Genomic DNA, 20,903 nt, shown 5'->3' on the forward strand with positions numbered 1-20,903 from the left:
TATACTGATCCTCTAAAAATTCAAGAGAGGCCACTAGAGAAGAGAATGAAAAGGGGAACGTTCATTGCTTCTGGCTTTCTAAAATTAAATTGTGGTGGACTTTCGGCAAAACTCAGGATCCTATTCACCTTATTTGCATGATTACTTCTATTTCCCAATGGTTATTCTCAATATGGGGTCTGACGGCTATAGCCTAATACAAAAATTACTAGGGGAAACTTTGCAATTAAGGAAGCAAGAGAGAAAAACAGCACCCTGATTTTTAGTTCCCAATATATTTAAAGATGTTTTAAAAGTACAAGAGTGTTAAACATTTTCCCTGTTTCCTTTCATAGAAGAATCTCTTTCTTATGTGAAAACTAAATTCCAGACTGATGGGAAGGAGCCAACAAAAATAAAGCCCAAAATTTCTTAGTGCTGCTGGCAGTACATCTAAATTCTCCCGAGACCCGTATCAAACAGGATTCTTACAGAACAGAATTTTTCCTACCAAAATAAAAGTTCAGCACAATAACAGGAGGTTGCCTAGGGAAGCAGGATCTTACTGCTATTTTGAAGTATGAGTAAAGGCAAATAGGTCACATTAAATATGGATGCAAACTCATTTTTCTTAGTCTCTAACCTTCACAGGGACATTTTTCTATACTTCCTAAGATGACAGTGTAACATAACAAGGAGGCAGAGAAAGACCTGCATTCCTTCCCCTCCCCCCTTACCACTTCAGATGAAATGTGGTAAGATAGGCTCTTTGTACCTGATTATGTTTCCACTGCCAAAGGATGTCATAAGGAAGCTGGAAGTCAATTCTCTTCTGCCTTAGATACTTTCCTGAAACAAACAAACGAAAATACTATCAATTTCAATATCTACTCATACAAAAGGTCAAATAGCCACAGGATCTAATATGCACTGACTAGAAAAATAAAGATTTAATTTTTAATTTTATGGATTTTTCTACTACAAGTTTTTAATTTTAGCTACTCTTTTCCACAATGCTTCATGTGGTATATGCTAAAGGTCTATTTTAATAGTAACTTATATAAAACAACTAACACAGCAAATTTACTACCAAAAATACACAAAGTCATTACGAAGCAAACTAAATACTAAGAATTGTTCGATTATTAAAATTATTAACTAGAGCACCTGGTAGCTTCTCTCCATTACTGTACACAATCTAAGGTTGACTATAAAAAGGGGAAGAATAAGAGCTTCCTAAAACAGAAGTCCCTGATATTAGGGATAATAGAAGTAAAATATTTCAAGCGTATTTACACGCAAATTTATGATCTGTTAATGTTTCTTCACTACCAATTTAAATACTACTACTTTTTAAAGCCAATTTCCAAGCCCCGTTTCAACTGTAAAGTGGCCTCTTCAATTTCCTTACTCTAAATGACCTTGCTGTTCTTGAAGTGCTAGAATGCTAGACTTATTTCTTGCAGGACTTACACTTTTCTTTTTTAGCTGGATATCTGTCCTATCATTGTGTCTCTAGACCAGCAGGTCTGAAAGTGTGCTCTGCTAACCCCAGGGGGATATGAGAGATCAAAACTAGTTTACTAACACTACTAAGATGTTATATGCCATTTTCATTATGCTGTCATTTGTACTAATGGTGCAAAAGCAATGTTGGCTAAAACTGCTTGCACCTTAGTATGAATCAAGGCAAGTGGCACAAAATTGTACTAGTAGAATGAAATTAGTACAAATGAACTATGCCCGTATCGTTTAAGAATGCTCTTGGGGAGAAAGATAATCTGTGTATGACTCCACTCATATGAGGAATTTAAAATTATGGACTAAGAACAGTTTAGTGGATACCAGGGGAAAGGTGGGGTGGGGGGTGGGCACAAAGGGTGAAGTGGTACACCTACAACATGACTGACAAACATTAATGTACAATTGAAATTTCACAAGATTGTAACCTATCAATAACTCAATAAAAAAAAATTGGTATAGCAAAAAAAAAAAAAAAAAAAAAAGAATGCTCTTGGGGCCGGTCCTGTGGCGCAGCGGTTAAGTGCCCACGTTCCACTTCTGTGGCCCGGGGTTTGCTGGTTCAGATCCTGGGTGCAGACATGGCACTGCGTGGCAAGCCATGCTGTGGCAGACGTCCCACATATAAAGCAGAGGAAGATGGGCACGGATGTTAGCTTAGGGCCAGTCTTCCTCAGCAAAAAGAGGAGGATAAGCAGGACCTGTTAGCTCAGGGCTAATCTTCCTCAAAAAAAAAAACCCAGGAAAGCTCTTGATGAAGTAGCAAAAATTATATTAAATCTTGACCCACAAGTCAAAATTTTTAATATTCCGCATGACACAATGGAAGTACGCAGAAAGTACTTCTGCTGCGTACTGAGGTATGATGGTTGTCTCAAGGAATTGCACTTGTGCAAACATCTGAATAGTGAGTTGAACTAGTTGCTTTTTTCACAGAACACTATTTTTACTGGAAAGAACTGACAAACAACGATTATTTCAACTTAGGAACTGAAAATGAGTGAAGTGAAGAAACACAACTATGAAAATATGTTTGAGTTTAAAGCAACCATTGGAATTTTGGAAAACTTGTGTCCACTACCAAGAGATTCTCAGTTTCCCAATACTTAACTTGTTCTTATGAAATAAGTGGCAATATTAACAAAAGTGAGCTGTTTTGGATCCATAGAGGGATTGAAAGAACAATATAATTTAGTGAATCAGGATTTTTCAATGACCAATGCATGAAGGGATAAAATCACACATGAATAAAAAATGCATTTAAATTGCAAGAGAGACCAATGGATTTCAATGTAACAGAATACAAAAAGTTCATTGATTTCATACTGCACATTGCAATGCACCTTTAAGGAACTATTACATTTATGTTTTTGCTACAACACCAAAGAAGAATATCTACAATATATGAAATTATTAAAATATTCCTCTCTTTTACAACTTTTATCTGTGTGATGTCAGATTTCTTCATGTACTTAAACAAAGTAACACCTTAACAAAATAACACCACAACAAAATAACACCACAACAGATCGAATGCAAAAACAGATTAGAAAATCCAGCTGTCTTATATTAAGCCAGATATTAAAGAGATTTGGAAAAATGTAAACTAAAGTCACTTTTCTCATGAAAATTTTTTGGGGAAAGCTATTTTTCATTAAAAAAATGCTATTTATGTTAACACGTAATGTGTAATGAATTTATTCATTTGACAAATATGATGATACAGCAGCATGGATTACAAGTACATCTACAGAGAAATAACGTATGGAGCTAAAGTAATATAACAAGATTCTGGAGTACAGCTAATAGAAGACTAGAGGCCACTTGAGAGGGAATCAAAGGGAATCAAAGATAAATGTATAACTACAAAGTCTATAATGAAAATGTGGAAACAACTTAAAGCTTTAACCAATGAGGAAGTAAAGCTTTGGTACATTTAAATGATGAGATATGCAACTGTTAAAACAAAATGAGGCATACATTTACTTATATGGAAGCATATTTTCCAAGTTTACAGAATAATATTAAACTATGGGCTCACTTTTTAAACACTTAAAAAGATTAAATAGCTATATGGGGCTGGTCCCGTGGCGGAGTGGTTAAGTTCGCACGCTCCGCCGCAGGCGGCCCAGTGTTTCGTTGGTTTGAATCCTGGGCGTGGGCATGGCACTGCTCATCAAGCCACGCTGGGGCAGCGTCCCACATGCTACAACTAGAAGGACCCACAACGAAGAATATACAACTATGTACTGGGGGGCTTTGTGGAGAAAAAGGGAAAAAAAAAATCTAAAAAAAAAGAAGAAAAAAATTAAATAGCTATATATGGTGGGGTCTGACTGGGAAAGGGCATGAGGGAACTTTCTGGGGTGATGATAATGTTCTTGAGAAGAGTTTGGGTTACACAAGTTGTATGAAAATTTTGAAAAACTCAGCAAATGTACATTTAAGATTTGTGCATTTTATTGATCGTAAATTCACCTCAAAAGAAAAACCTATAGGGCTGGCCTGGTGGCACAGCAGTTAAGTGCACATGTTCTGCTTTGGTGGCCTGGCCCAGCAGATGTTAGCTCAGGGCTAATCTTCCTCAAAAACAGAATATTGAGGTTTTGCTTCTGATATGTATGCTGAAATGTTCAGGGGAAAGTATATCAATGACTGCAATTTACTTTGGAGTGCATCCAAAAATAAGATGGATTAACAGATGGATAGATATATGATAAATACATAAATCAAATAAAGTCAAATGTTATGGCAACATGTAGGTGATGTGATATTGTGTGTTCACTGTAAAGTTTTTCCAACATTCTGTATGCTAAAAAATTTCATAATAAAATATTGGGAAAAAACAGCTATCCATAGAGGAAAAAGTGTGAAAGGGTATATGCTAAACTATCATATCTCTGGGAAGGAACACACTTTCTTTTTTTTTTGAAGATTAGCCCTGAGCTAACTGCAGCCAATCCTCCTCTTCTTGCTGAGGAAGACTGGCCCTGAGCTAACATCCGTGCCCATCTTCCTCTACTTTATATGTGGGACGCCTACCACAGCATAGTGTACCAAGCGGTGCCATGTCCACACCCAGGATCCGAACCGGTGAACCGCAGGCTGCCAAAGTGGAATGTGCGCACTTAACTGCTGCGCCACCTGGCCGGCCCCTTTGTCATTCACTTTTGCCAGTTTCACTACTATATGCCTCGCAGTAGGTCCTTTTACATTGACATATTTAGGAGATCTGGTAGCCTCTCAACATAGATTTCCATCTCCTTCCCTAGGTTTGGGAAGTTCTCTGCTATTGTTTCTTTGAACAAGCTCTCAGCTCCATTCGCCTTTCTCTTCTCCTTCTTGAATACCTATAATTCTTATGTTGCATTTCCTAATTGAGCTGGATATTTCTCAGAGACTTTCTTCATTTCTTTTTAGTCTTAGTTCTCTCTCCCCCTCTATCTGGAGCACTTCAACATGTCTATCCTCAAGTATCCCAATTCACTCTTCTATGATGTCCGCTCCAGCATTCAGGGAATTGATATCTTGTTTTATTTCTTCCATTGTGCCTTTCACCTCTAATATTTCTGATTGCTTCTTCTGTATAATTTCAATCTCTTTTGTGAAGTAGCTCCTGAACTCGTTGAATTGTTTCTCTACATTCTTTTAACTTGAGTTCTTTTTGATGATAGCTATTTTGATTCTTTATCATTTAGATTACATATTTCTGTGTCTTCAGGACTGATATATGGGTACTTGTCATTTTCTCTCTGTTCTGGAGATCTAATATAATGTTTGATATTGCTAGTGGGAGTGGCTCTGTTTTTTCACATCCTGGTGTTATCTGGTTGCAGTTAACTCCTACCGCCACTGGGTGGGGGTCAAGAGCCATGTATTCTGAGCCCTCTGCCTTCAGCCCACATCCCAGGTGTGGGAGCTGGTGTTGGGTGGGCGGGGGGAGGGGTGCTTCTCCTGTGTAGTCCCAGGGTTTTCTCCCACTGCTCTTGCTATCTGCTCTCCTGGGGTGTTAGCTTGATCAGGTCAGCCCCAATGAGAGCTTCTGCCCTGGTAGAGGGCTTCCCTCTAGGCTGCCAGGGCCATTGGGGATCCTTGATGTTCCCGCAAACGAATGTCCGTCTCAATTCCTTCCCTCTTGCAGGCCACCCACGGCCCCTGGATCACAAAGTTTTCTCTTACCCTGTTCCACCTCCTCTGAGGGGGGCTCCAGCCTCTCTGCCCTCTGTTGTATGGCTGCATGTGTCTCTCCAATGTTTTTTTTTCCCTAAAGATTGGCACCTGAGCTAAAAACTGTTGCCAACCTTTTTTTTTCCTGCTTTTTCTCCCCAAATGCCCTCAGTACATAGCTGTATATTTTAGTTGTGGGTCCTTCTAGTTGTGGCATGTGGGATGCCACCTCAGCATGGCCTGACAAGTGGTGCCATGTCTGCGTCCTGGATCTGAACTGGTGAAACCCTGGGCCACCAAAGCAGAGCACGTGAACTTAACCACTCGGCCACGGGGCTGGCCCCTCTCCAACGTTTTTTGTGTTGTGGTTGGATGCCCTCTGTTGGGGTATGAATGTCCTTTTCATTGTATGTTGGAGGGGAGAGATTACTGGGAAAACTGACGTCACTCCTACTTTTTAAACTCTTTTGTTAAAAATTAAGACACAGACACACACATTAGCCTAGGCCTACATAGGGTGAGGACCATCAATATCACTGTCTTCCATCTCCACATCTTGTCCCACTGGAAGGTCTTCAAGGGCAATAACACACATGAAGCTGTCATCTCCTGTGATAACAATGCCTTGTTCTGGAATACCTCCTGAAGGACATGCCTGAGACTCTTCCTAAGGTTGTGTCCATTCTTTTCAGAAATATGTCCAAGGTGATTTGCTTAGCTTCTTTTTTTTTTCTCATAGACTTGCTTGTAAGCAGATAATACACCGTGAACATTCTGTTCTATTGATGAAAACCTCTTGGTATTGGGGTCTGTGTTTTCAAATTTTTTAAAGAGCTTGTTGAAGTCTGCAAAAGCTTCTGCCAAACCCTTTACTCTGAATTTTCTTGGGGATTTTTCTTCTTCCACAGTTTCCTTTTCTCTTGCCTCTTCTTCAGCCTTGTGTTCCTCTTCCAGCAAGAACTCCTCATTAATCAATACCTCAAGAACCACCTCTAGGAGCTCCTCAATGTCATCATCATCCACATCCAGGTTAAAGTTGTCTGCCATCTCAACCACAGCCTTGTTGATTTTTGCAATCTCCTCATCCTTGGTAAATCCTTTGAAGTTATGGATGGACCTCTTGAGTGTCTTCTTCCAGATGCCATTCATGCACTCCTTGGTGACATCACCCCAAGCCCAAGCAAGGTTTTTGATATACTCATAGATGTTGTAATCCCAGAAGTGCACTGGTGTCTTCCCAGTTTCTTCCTCAGTTGGAGCAACAGCCTGGGCAAAAGTCCTACTCAAGTAGCAGGCCTTAAAAGCTGCTATAATTCCTTGATCCACTAGTTGGTGTTTGGAAGGAGAAACACCACTTTAACATTGGGATGAAGATCACCAATAAAACAAGGATGTCTGGGAGCATTATCAACAATACGCAAAATCTTGAAAGGTATGTTATTCTCCCAACAGTAAGTCTTCATTTCGCTGGCAAAGCAACTCAGGAGGCATCTTGGAAAAGGAGCAATGACTTATTATTGCTCTTGTAGTACACTGGCAATGCTTGAAGGCCCTAGGGTTCTCACTATGCTAGATCACAAAGGTTTCAATGCAACACTGCCCCCAAATAAGACTGTTATCCTGTTGTTAAAAGCCTTGAAATCTGGCATTGACTTGGCCTTCTTATGGCTGAAAGTCTTTTCAGGCATCTATTTCCAGAATAGGGGGTTTTCATCCATATTGAATATTTGCTTTGGCAAGTAATTTTCCTCCACGATCAGCTTATCTAAGAGTTTCCAAAAATTCTTCAGCTGTCTTCACATCAACATTCACAGACTCACCACTTGCTTTCACATTATGTAATTAATAATTTTTGAATTGTTTAAACCACCTATAGCTAGCAGTAAATTCAATATTGTGGTCAGGGGCCAGACCCGTGGCCAAGTGGTTAAGTTTGCGCACTCTGCTTCAGTGGCCCAGGGTTTTGCTGGTTCGAATCCTGGACATGGACATGGCACCACTCATCAAGCCATACTGAGGCGGGGTCCCACATACCACAAGTAGAAGGACCCAAAACTAAAAATATACAACTATGTATCCGGGGGCTTTGGAGAGAAAAAGGAAAAATAGAATCTTTAAAACAACAACAACAACAAAAAACCCCATTCTGGTCAGGTCAGTCATTTTTTTCAACATTGCAAACAAATTTTCACTTTGGCCATGATAGTCATAGTGCTGAGAGGAATACGCTTCTGTGTCTGGTCTTCAATCCAGGTCATTACAAGTTTCTCATGTCTGATATAGGCTCTTCTCAAATTTTTGTTGGTCTCGTTGCCTTCAATGAAGCAGATGCTTTAACAGCTTCCATCACTTTGTTCTTGTTCTTCAAAATCACAGCTATGGTGAAATGAGACGTGCCTGACTGGCAAGCAATAACCATCATTGGTTTTCCACCTTCATAGTTCTTAATCACTTTTAATTGAGTTTCCAGGTCAAAAACTTGACATGGCCTGTTACTGGCAACATTAGCAGTGGATTTTGAATGCTTAGGGGCCATGATGAACAAAACAACACAAGATTAAATCAAGCACAAGAGAAAATGATGCAATCAAGAGGAGCAGTAACACGAGATGTACAAGGCTGCTACACATCTTCTGCTATCCATGCCATACCATTTCACAGCAACCTTTTTTTTATAAGTAGAAAGAGTACACTCTAAAACAACAATAGAAAGTATAGTATGGTAAATATATTAACTAGTAACATAGTCGTTCATTATCATTATCAAGCATTACACACTTACATAATTGTATGTGCTATACTTTTATTTTTTTGTGTGTATATTTTTGTGACAAGGAAGATTTGCCCTGTGCTAACATCTGTCACCAATCTACCCCCCTTCTTTTTTTTTCAGTTGAGGAAGATTAGCCGTGAGCTAACATCTGTGCCAATCTTCCTTTATTTTGTATGTGGGATGCTGCTGCAGCATGGCTGACAAGTGGTATAGGTCCACACCTGGGATCCAAACACATGAACTCGGACCGCTGAGGTGGAGCACGCTTTACTTTAACCACAATGCCACGGGGCCAGCCCTGTGCTATACTTTCATATGACCAGCAGGGCAGCAGGTTTGTTTATACCAGCATCACCACAAACATGTGAGTCATATATTGCACTATGATGTTACGACAGCTACAATGTCATTACACGATAGGAATTTTTCAGCTCCATTATAATCTTATGGGACCACTGTTGTATACGTGGTTCATCGTTGACTGAAATGTTCCATTATGTGGCCCAGGACTATACTTCATTTCTAAGAAGTGAGACTCACCTAAAGTGATTTCCTTGATCAAATTCTGGCAGAGATGATACCTCAAGGGAACCTATTCAGGAGTTCCTCATTTGGAAAAAATTATTCTTTAGCTAATCCTCATTTAAGAAATGGGATAAAAATCACTTTCTATCCATCTGAAAATCAGATGAAACCATATCTTCTGCAGATTTTTCTTATTGTGTGCTAGAATCTTGAGATCTCAAGGCCTGCCACTTATCACTAGGGAAGGAATAAAGAAATACTTTAATTTTCTCTTTGAAATAAAATTGAGGGGCCAGCTCAGTGGTATAGTGGTTAAGTTTGTGCCTTCCACTTTGGTGGCCTGGGGTTCAGAGGTTCGGATTCTGGGTGCAGACCTAGTACTGCTCATCAAGCCATGTTGTGGTGGCACCCCACAGAAAACGGAAGAAGACTGACACAGATGTTAGCTCAGCGACAATCTTCCTCAAGCAAAAGAGGAAGATTAGCAACAAATGTTAGCTCAGGGCCAATCTTCTTCACTCCCTCCAAAACAAAAGAAAAAGAAAAAAGAATTTATGGGCAACAAAGGCATTTTAAGGAAGAGACTACAGAAGTTCTAAGCTTATGTTGACCTTGAAAGTTAAAAGGAGAAAGTCCATGGCAATCTTCTTTCACAAAAAATCAATCCTAGAGGGCAGCCTGGTGGCGCAGCGGTTAAGTGCGCACGTTCTACTTTGGAGGCCTGGGGTTCACCAGTTCGGATCTCAGGTGTGGACATGGCACAGCTTGACAAACCTGGCTGTGGTAGGCATCCCACATATAAAGTAGAGGAAGAAGGGCACGGATGTTAGTTCAGGGCTAATCTTCCTCAAAAAAAAAAAAAAAATCCTAATATGCAGGGGAAACGAACAACAGGACTTGGAAGTGGAACATCTCTACAAAAACACTCTACAGTTAAACAGAGGCTAGGCAAATGAGGAAAACAAAGGAGAGGGAGGTACTCAACAAAAAGAAGAAATATAGCAATGGCTTTGTCTCTTTCCTTTTCAAGAAGATATATTAAAATCTGCCAAAAATTTTCCTTTTTTAAAAAGTAAGAGTAAGGTGACTGGCAATAAAAAGCTCAACTTGTTTATATATAATCTGAGTACTGCATTATAATATCACTCTACAAATAGACAGGAATTATTAATTTTCTCTTTGTTATTCTATGTAAATGCTGCCAATATGCCCCAAAGAAAAGCTGTAGTGGTAGTTCTTTGAGAGAAACTGGTAATGGTTGAATGAAATGCACGCCACCAAGGGAGTTATAATGATCAAAGACACTAAAATGAAACTGTTTAAATTTCAGTAAACAAAACACCAGTAGAATTCAGGTTTTTGGTTTTGTCAGCCTCAGGAAAAACAAGAGACCCCAAAAGAAAGGTACATTGTGATTTTTTCTGCCAGTGGAAGAATATCAGCTCCACAGAGGCAAGGATGTTCACCTATTTTGTTTATTGATGCATCCTGTATTCCAAGCATCTAGAAAACTGCCTGATCAAAGAGTGCGTATTGAATAAATATTTTCTGAATGAGTAAGTGGACGAAATATGTATTCCACGGGATAAGCTTTGAGGTACTCCACTTATTATTCTCTTTTAACCCTATTAAGCAATATCATCACCTTTTCTCACTATGTCTTTAATTCTACTCTTCCTAAGCACAATTTCTGGGTTTTTTTTTTTTGCTTGGTTTACTAGTTTATTTTCCCCTCAGTGTTACTGAGAAATAATTGACATACACCATTGTATAAGTTGAAAGTGTACAGCATAATGGTTTGACTTACATATATTGTGAAATGATTATTGCTGTAAGTTTAGTTAGCATCCATCATCTCTTATAGATACAATAAAAAGATAAAGCCAAAAAAGAATGTTTTTTCCCTTGTAATGAAAACTCAGGATTTTTACTCTCAACAATTTTCACACGTCATACAGCAATGTTATCTATAGTCATCACGCTATAGATTACATTCCTAGTACTTATCTTGTAACTGGAAGTTTGCACGTTTGACCACCTTTCTCCTACTCCCCCTTCCCCTCACCTCTGGTAACCACAGATGTGACCCCTTTTGCCATGAGTTTTTTTTTTTTTTAAGATTCCACATAGAGGTGAAATCACATAGTAGTTGTCTTTCTCTGTCTAACTTATTTCACTTAGCATAATGCCCTCAAGGTCCATTCGAATGGCAGGATTTCCTCATTTTTTAATGGTTGAATAATATTCCATTTTATATCTACCACAACTTCTTTCTCCATTCATCCCTCGATGGAGACTTGGGTTGTTTCCATGTCTTGGCTATTATAAATAATGCTGCTATGAACATGGGGGTGCAGATATTTTTTTGAGTTTGTGTTTTCATTTCTTGTGGATACATTCCCAGAAGCGGACTTGCTGGATCCTATGGTAGATTTATTTTTAATTTTTTGAGGATCCTCCATACTGTTACCTGTAACAGCTGTACCAGCACAGTTTGTAAACACAATCAGTTCCCTTCCATTTTTACATTCTCATGTGTCATTCTTCCCACCTAAAACTGAATCCTGTCCACCAAATTATGCCCTTTGATTCATTCTAAACCTTACTTAAAAATCTGTAATTTTACTGTAAACAACCACATTCAACCCTGATTACTAGAGCTGCTCTCTCCACTATGGTAGTTACTGTAATTAAATTTATCCACAGGATAAAGATATTCTCCTATTCACACACGTGAGAAGGAATTAATATCCAGAATACATAAAGAACTGCTAAAGCTCAAGAACAAAAGATAAATGACTCAATTAAAAAATGGAGGGTCTGGCCTGCTGTTGTAGTGTTTAAATTTGAATGGTCTGCTTCAGTGGCCTGGGGTTTGTGGGTTTGGACCACAGGCGTGTACCTACACACTGCTCATGAAGCCATACTGTGGTTGCACTCCACATACAAAACAGGAAGACTGGCACAGATGTTAGCTCAGTGATGATCTTCCTCAAGCAAAAACAGGATGACTAGCAACAGATGTTAGCTCAGGGGCCAATCTTCCCCACCAAAAAAAAAAAAAAAGAAAGAAAGAAAGAAAGAAAAAAGGACAAGGACTTGAATAGACATTTCACTAAAGAAGATATACAAATGGCCAACAAGCACACAAAGAGATGCTCGACACCACTTATCGCTAGGGAAAACCAAATTAAAACCACAATGTGACACTATTTCACACCTGTTAGGATGGCTATTAGGAAAAAAACAGAAAACAACAAGTGTTCTTGAGAATGTGGAGAAATTAAACCTTCAAGAATTGCTGGTGGGGATATAAAGTGGTGTAGCCACTGTGGAAAATAGTATAGCAGCTCCCCCAAAATTAAATATAGACTTATATGATCCGGCAATTCCACTTCTGGGTATAAACAAAGAATTGAAAGCAGGGCCCTCAACAGAAAATTGTAAACTAATGTTCATAGTAGCATCATTCACAATTAGAAAATGGTGGAAACAACAGAAATGTCCATCGATGGAAGAATGGATAAACAAAATGTGGAGCGTGTGCACGCGTGTGCCCGCGCGCACACACACACACAGGGGAATATTATTCAGCACTAAAAAGTAATGAAATTCTCATATATGCTACAACATGGAAGAACCCTAAAGATATTATGCTAAGTGAAATAAGGCAGACACAAAAGTGTAAATATTCTAAGATTCCACTACATGAGGCACCTCAAATAGTCAAATTCACCTAGATAGAAAGAAGAACAGTGGTTACCAGAGGCTGGTGGGAGGGATGAATGGGAAATTATTATTTAATGGGTACAGAGTTTCAAGTATGATGATGAAAAAGTTCTGGAGATGGACAGTGGTGACGGTTGCAAAACAATGTGAATGTACTTAAATGCCTTTATAACTTACACTTAAAAATGGTCAAAATGTAAATTTTAAGCTATGTATATTTTACCATGTTAAAAAAATTAATAATGTAATATACCAAAAACCCCTGTATGCTTTAAATGGGTGAACTGTAGGGTATGTGAATTATGCCTCATTAAGTTGTTAACAAAACAGCAGTGTTAACATTTTTTGCTACATCCATTAAAAAATTACGTAGAAGATTCAGAAGGGGAAGGAAAACCTATTGGATATGCCCATATTTTTGCTACTGTATTCTTTCTGCCTTCCTGATGTCCCAAGGTTCCTTCTCTTTCATTTCTTTTCTGATCAGAAAACTTCCTTTTCCTATAGGGTAGATCTGCTGACAACAAATTCTCTTAGTTATCTTTCATCTAAGAATGCTTTGATTCCCTCTTAATTCCTGAAGGATATTTTCACTGAGTATGGGACTCTGGTTTGACAGTTTTCATTTCAGCACTTAAAAAACGTTGTGCCATATAGAAGGAAAGTACCTCAACATAATAAAGGCCATACATGACAAACCCACAGCCAACATCATACTCAACGGACGAAAACTGAAAGCCATCCCTCTGAGAACAGGAACAAGACAAGGGTGCCCACTTTCACCTCTCCTATTCAACATAGTACTGGAGGTACTATGTATTATGAGATTCTGGATTTTATATAAATCTTCTATTTTGGCTGGCTTTTTCCAGAACTGTTTTAGCAGGAGAAGGGAGGAAGCTATCTTGTTATTGCCAGTTAGAATGTCCCACTCAGCCTGCAATGAAAGCTGAGTGTTGGTGGGTTGAGAGGGGCTCCTTCTTACTGCTAGGGGATGGTGGGAGTGGCCATGTTATTACTGGGTGATGGTAAAAGTCCTGACTCTCTACTAGACCTCCTCTAACACTACGCCAGTGGGTGGGGACGGGCGGACACCTTTTTACTGCTAGGTGGGATGGAAGTTGAAGCTCCCGACTTGGCATTTGCTGGTATGAGTGTGAGTAGGACAATCATTTTCTCTGTGACATTTGGCTAGAGTATGAAGGATACTGTCTAAAAGTTTTCTGTCTTGCTAAATTGCCCATTTCGTGGTCCTTTGGCTAGAAAAAGCAGGCTTTTCTTTGCTTGGTTTATGCCCAATGGCATTTCCACATTGCTAGCTGTTTTAGCTTCAAGTTTGGGATATGTGAGCCAAAAAGAAAATCCAGGGCACTCATCACCATGAAGTTCTTCAGTCCTGAGGTCCCTAGTTGGTTGGCTGCCTTCTCTCCGCCACTCAGTCTTACGTTTGTTAGGACATATAATATTTTAACACAACTTTTTGTTTTTACTCATACTTATCAGAACAGGGAAAAGTAACTCTACTTCATCTTCCCTGAAGCAGATGTATGTCAACTGTAAATATTGCTCCTTCTTACTGCTGGCTAATAGTCCGCTGTATGAATACACAACAGTTTGTTTACCATACATTCTTCTATTGGACACCTGGGCTATCTCTAGTTTACAGCTATTCTGAATGAAGCTTACAGACACATATACTAATTTCTCTTTTGTAGGTGTATGTTTAGTTTTACAAAAGCTGCCAGGGCTTTCAAAAAAGTTGTTAAACAATGTTACACTCCCAAAACTATTTATAAACATTCTGGTTGTGTCAACATTTGGTATTGTCTGTATTTTTAATTTTAGGCACTCTGTGGGTGTGTGGTATCTCATTGTGGTTTTAATTTGCATTTCCTTGATGAGTTATGATGCTGAGTTTTTTTTTCACGTGTTTACTAGCCATTTGTAGATTTTCTTTGGTGAAGTCTGTGTTCAAATCTTCATTTTAAAATTGGGTTGTCTTAAAAAAATTCATTTGTAGCCGTTCTTTATATATTCAGGATACATATAATTTGTGAATATTTTCTCCCAGTTTTTGCCCTATTTGTTTTTCTAACAGTGCCTTTTAATGAATACTTTCACATTTTGTCAAGGAATAATTTGTGAGTACTTTTTAAAATGGTTATTACTTTCTGTGTCCTATCTAAGAAACCTTTAATTACACACAGGTCTTGAAGATATTATCCTATGCTTTCTTTTAGAAGCTTTATAATTCTAGCATTTATGTTTAGATCTGTGACCCATGCCAAATCAAGTTTGTGTATGGTATGAGGTAGGTGTTAAAGTTTAGTTTCTTTTCATATGAACGTTTGACTGTTCAGCACCATTTGTTGAAAGGATGTTATTTTTCCCCATAGGCTGCTTTAGTGCCTGTGTACAAATCAAATGACCACAAAAGTGTCGGTCTATTTCTGGGCTATCTATCCTGTTTCATAGGTCAAGACTAATGCCAAAACCATAGTTTTGATCAAACTGCTTTATAGTAACTCTTTAAGTTAGATAATGTAAGTCTTCCAATCTTTTTATTTAAAGATCACTTTGAGTATTCTGGGTCCTTTGCATTTCCCTAAAAATTACAGAATCAGCATATCAATTTTTACAGAAAAGCCTGTTGGCAATATAATTTAGATTGCACTGAATATAACAAGAGGTTTCCAATCTCTGAACGTGGCATTTTTCTCCATTTATTTAAGGTCATCTTTAACTTCTCTGATAAATGTTTTAATTTTCAGTATAAAGGTCTTGCCTATTTTTGGATAAATTAAATTCTAATTACTTTAGTTTTTAAAAAACTAGACTTTATTTTTTAGAGCAGTTCTAGGTTCAAAGCAGTACTGAATAGAAGGTATAGAGATTTCCCATATACCTCGTGCCCCTAAACATGCATAGCCTACCCCATTATCAACATTGCCCACCAAAGTGGTACATTTGTTAAAAAATGATGAACCTAAATTGACACATCATTATTATCCAAAGTCCATATTTTATATTAAGATTCACTCGGTGTTGTATGTTCTATGGCTTTGGACAAATGTAAAATGACATGTATCCACTATTACAGTATCATATAGAATAGTTAGTTTCATTGCCCTAAAAATCCTCCATACTCTGCTGATTCATCCTTCCCTCCTCCAACCCCTGGCAACCACTGGTCTTATTAATATCCCCATAGTTTTGACTTTTCCAGAATGTCATATAGTTGGAATCATACCATATACAGCCTTATCAGATTGGTTTCTTTCACTTAGTACTATGAAGCTAAAGTTCCTCAATATCTTTTCATTGCTTGATAGCTCTCTTTTTTTTAGTATTGAATAATATTCCATTGTTTGGATGTCCCACAGTTTATCCATTTACCTAGTGAAGGACATCTTGACTGCTTCCAAGTTTTGGCAGTTATGAACAAAGCTGCTATAAACATCTGTGTGCACATTATTGCATAGGCACAAGTTTTCAATTTCTTTGGGTAAATACCAACGAGTGAAATTGTTGGATTGTATGCTAAGAGTATGTTTAGTTTTGTAAGCAAACAATTGATTTTTATATACTGATTTTGTTTCCAGTAACCTTACTACTAGTTGTAGCAGCTTTTTTGTGCACCTCTTTGGATTTCCCACATACATGATCATGTCATATGCAAACAGAAACAGTTTTATTTCTTCCTTCCTGATCTTTATGACTTTTATTCATCTTCTCGACTTACTACAATGGCTAGAACATCCAGAATAATGCCGAACATAAGTAGTGAGAGTGGACATTTTTATCTTCTTTTCAATTTTAGGAGGAAGCATTCAATAGTTCACCATTAAGTATGATGTTAACTGTAGACGCCTTTTATAAGACTGAGGAAATTTCCTTCTAGTGCTAAGAGTTTTTTGCCTATATGTTTATAATCAACTTTGTTCTGTAGTGGTTTTTTGCCCCTAATGTCTTAGTCAGGTTTTGTATCAGGGTTATACTAGCTTCATAAAAAGTGTTGGGAAGTGTTTTGCCCCTATTTTCTGAAAGTGTTTGCATGTTATGTCTTTCTCAAATATATAGCAGAGTTCACATTTAGCTCTGGAATTTTTTATGTAAAGGACTTGGTAAGGAACTCAGTTTCTTTAAATGATATAGATTATTCAGATGTTCTTTTTCATCTTGGATTAGTTTAAGTTGCATTTTTTAAGGAATCTGTGCATTTCATATACACTGTTAAATGTACTGGCATAAAGTTATTCATAATGTTCCTGTATTAGCCTCTTAATGACTGTAGGACCTATAGTAAGGATACTGGTAATTTTTGTCATCTCTTATTTTTTCTTATCAGTGCAGCTAGAGGTTACCAATTTTATTGCTCTTTTCAAACCTTTCTTTCCTTATTGTCTAACACTTTTATTTTTATTTTTTAAAGATTTTATTTTTTCCTTTTCTCCCCAAAGTCCCCTGGTACACAGTTGTATATTTTAGTTGTGGGTCCTTCTAGTTGTGGCATGTGGGACGCCGCCTCAATGTGGCCTGATGAGTGGTGCCATGTCCACGCCCAGGATCCGAACCGGCAAAACCCTGGGCTGCCGAAGCGGAGCGCATGAATTTAACCACTTGGCCACAGGGCTGGCCCCTGTTTAACATTTTATTGATTTATATTCTTTATTATTTCCTTCTTTCTACTTATACCTCAGTTTTCTAGAAATGAGTGGGATGGCTTTGCTCTTCTCACTGATATTGAGTACTTGGTTATAGTAAATCAAGGTGAAGGGGTATTCCCTCTGGAAGTACAAAATAAATATCACTTAATCCTCACAATTCAGATTGGAAATAGTCTCACTACATAGACGGAGATGCTGAGATGTAGAGACAATAAGTAACTTGTTCAAGACCATCCAGCTACAAGAGTGGAATGGGAAGAGGAGTCTCTATGTGTTTGATTCTAAGGTGTGTCAAGGGTCCCCAAGAACACCTTCAAGTTTAGTGACTCACAGGACTCAGCATATAGTCATACTCATGGCTATACTGTATAGCAGCAAAAGGATACAAAACAAAATCAGTAAAGGGAAAAACTGCATTGGGCAACATCTAGAGGAAACCAGGCACAAGCTTTCAAAAGTTCTCTCCTAGCAGAGTCACATAAGATGCAATCATTGGCAATGTACTGTGACAACACATGTGAAATACTGTCTATCAAGGAAGCTCATTAGAAACTCAGCGCCCAAGATTTTAATCAGCAGCTGATATATAGGTACTCTCTGCCTAGAATGTACCTAAATTCCAGACTCTTAGAATGAAAGCAGGTGTTCAGCTGAAACCATACAGTTTATACACAGTAGGCACAGTAAGACACTTTTACCATCTAAGGAAAGTTTTTCACCAATAGAGGGAATTGTTTAACTATTCAAGTTTCCAGATGCCAGCCAGTGGTCAACCTTGCAAGCAGGTCTTTCTAAGAATAGAAGTCTTAGGTCTGCTATTTTAATTCTTTTCTACACATAAGGATTATATTCTTGCCACTATATTAGGAAAAGCATTCAAGATTTGGCATAAGTCTGAATGACTGGCAGTGGCAACTGTCAAGAGCTATGCTGAGAAGGATTCTGAATTCTTTTCTGAGCTCAGCAGAAGAGGGTATCATGACAGATTTAACAATAAGTGCCAAAGTCAATAGAAGGAGCGTCTATGTACTATAATATTCTTGTTGACTGATAATCTACTGCAAAAACAACCTCAATTCAGCAACTGCCTTTTACTGAATGACTACTATGTGTTAGGTACTAGGTATTTTATATGCATTATTTTATTTAATATTTATGCTAATTTCTATTTTACAATAAAGAATCTCAGGACTTGAGATGTGTCAACATGTCCAAGGTCACATCAATAATACTTGGTGGAGATGAAATCTGAATCAAGGCCTGATTCCAGAAGCCAAATGTGAAAGACCACATCTTCCAATTTTTCAGTCCCATATTCCCCAGAAGAATTTTGAAAAACTATGAATCTCCTTATACATTTTCTTTTTATGGTGAGGAAGACTGACCCTGAGGTAAGATCTGTTGTCAAGCTTCCTCTTTTTGCTTGAGAAAGATTGTTGCTGAGCTAATATCTGTGTCAATCTTCTTCTATTTTATGTGGGATGCTGCCACAGCATGGCTTGACAAGTGGTGCTGGGTCCGCACCTGGGACCCAAACAGCCAAACCTGGGCCAGTGAAGCGGAGTGTGCAAACTTAACCACTATGCCACCGGGCCGGCCTCAATGACTTATGCATTTTTAAGTGTAAGTTTAAACAGATGCAAATAATGTAATATCTGGTTATATCATTTTAAAATGATGAATCTGCATATCATAAAGATTCAATACCATTATTCATTAAAAAAGGAATATTCTCTTCTTTATTTAGAGATTTAAATCATTTCTTTTTATCATTGAACATTATTTCTATTTCACTTATTCCAGAGAATTTTATCTTAATATATTTTTTGTTTGAAATTCCTTTATTGAATAATCTATCCTCCTACTACATAAAAAAGTGCTTAAATTAACATTGCAAAGTACCTGTGATCATGAGGCTCAAAGCATTAAAATTTTTCTTTTGCATTGTGTAATCATTATACTTCTTTTTGGAGGTGAGGGGGGAAGATTAGCCCTGAGCTAACATCTGCTGCCAATCCTCCTCTTTTTACTGAGACTGGCCCTGAGCTAACATCTGTGCCCATCTTCCTCCACTTTACATGTGGGACGCCTACCACAGCATGCATGGCTTTTGCCAAGTGGTGCCATGTCCACACCTGGGATCCTAACTGTCGAACCCCAAGCCACGGAGAAGCAGAACGTGTGAACTTAACCGCTGTGCCACTGGGCTGGCAAATTCACTTTTTCTAAGTGTACCATTCAGTGGGTTTTAGTATACAGAGTTGTGCAACCATCACCACCACAATGGTTCATTTATGTGCCAACGTGGCTAGGTCACAATACCCAGACATTTGGTCAAACATTATTATAGATGTGCCTGTAAAGATATTTTTTAGATGAGATTAACATTTAAATCAATAGATTCTGAGGTAAAGCAGATTATCCTCTATAACATGGGTGAGATTCATCCAACCAGCTGAAGGCCTTAATAGAAAAAAGACTGATTTCCCCAGAGAGAATTCTATCAGTAGACTGCCTTCAGACTCCTTGAGTTGTAACATTAACTCTTTCCTGGGTTTCCAGGCTGCTGGCCTACCCTGCATATTTTGGACTTGCTAGCCTCCACAACTGTGTGAGCCAAGTCCTTAAAATAAATCTGTCTCTATATATAGCTTATTGGTTGTTTCCTTGGAGACGTCTAACTAATAAAACCAACATCATTTCAGAACATTTTTGTCATCCCCAAAAGAAACCCTGTATCCATGAGCAGTCATTCCCCATTCTCCCCTACCCCCAGTCCCTGGAAACCATTAACCTACTTTGTGTTTCTATGTATTTGCCTATTCTGGACACTTCATATAAATGGAATCATATCCGAACATTTCATATAAATGGAATTATAAAACATGTGGCATTTTAAGACTGTCTTATTTCACATATTTGTGACTGTCTCCTTTAATATACTACAGTTTTTCATGGTTCACCCATGTTACTGCATGTCTCAGTACTTCAATTCTTGTTATTGCCAAATAACCTTCTATTGTATGGATACATCACATTTTATGTAGCCACTGATGGAATTTTGGGTTGCTTTGCTTCCACCTTTTAGCTATTATGAATATGACTGCTATGAACATCTGTGTGTAAGTTTTTGCGTGGATATATATTTTCAATTCTGTAGGGAATATACCTATCAGCAGAATTGGTAATATGGCAACTCTATGTTTAACTTTTTGAGGAACTGCCAAAATGTTTCCCAAAGAGGTTTATACCACTTCACATTCCCAGCAGCAATGTGTGAGGGTTCCAATTTGTTCACATTCTTGTCAATCCTTTAATTAAAGCCATTCTAGTGGGTGTGAAGTAGTATCTCATTATAGCTTTGATTTCTATTTCCCTAATGACTAATGATGATGAGCATCTTTTCATGTGCTTATTGGCCATTTGTCTATCTTTTTTGGAGAAATGTCTATTCAAATCATTTACCCATTTAAAAAATTGTATTGTTTATCTTCTCATTATTGAGCTTTAACAGTTCTTTATATGTGTGGATTTTTAGATAC

At 38.0% G+C, this 20,903-nt stretch overlaps 1 protein-coding gene across 9 annotated transcripts in view; it reads right to left on the reverse strand.

Moving 5' to 3' along the window:
* Nucleotides 1-20,903, reverse strand: part of ASH1L (ASH1 like histone lysine methyltransferase) — a 199,998-nt gene that overhangs the window by 38,518 nt on the left and 140,577 nt on the right. For all 9 annotated transcript variants that reach the window (XM_070497868.1, XM_070497871.1, XM_070497869.1 and 6 more), the window contains one exon: nucleotides 755-828. In XM_070497868.1, coding sequence (XP_070353969.1) covers nucleotides 755-828 — 74 coding nt within the window. The remainder of the gene's footprint in view (nucleotides 1-754; nucleotides 829-20,903) is intronic.

This window comes from Equus asinus, chromosome 25 (assembly GCF_041296235.1).
Source record: "Equus asinus isolate D_3611 breed Donkey chromosome 25, EquAss-T2T_v2, whole genome shotgun sequence".
NCBI lineage: Eukaryota > Metazoa > Chordata > Mammalia > Perissodactyla > Equidae > Equus > Equus asinus.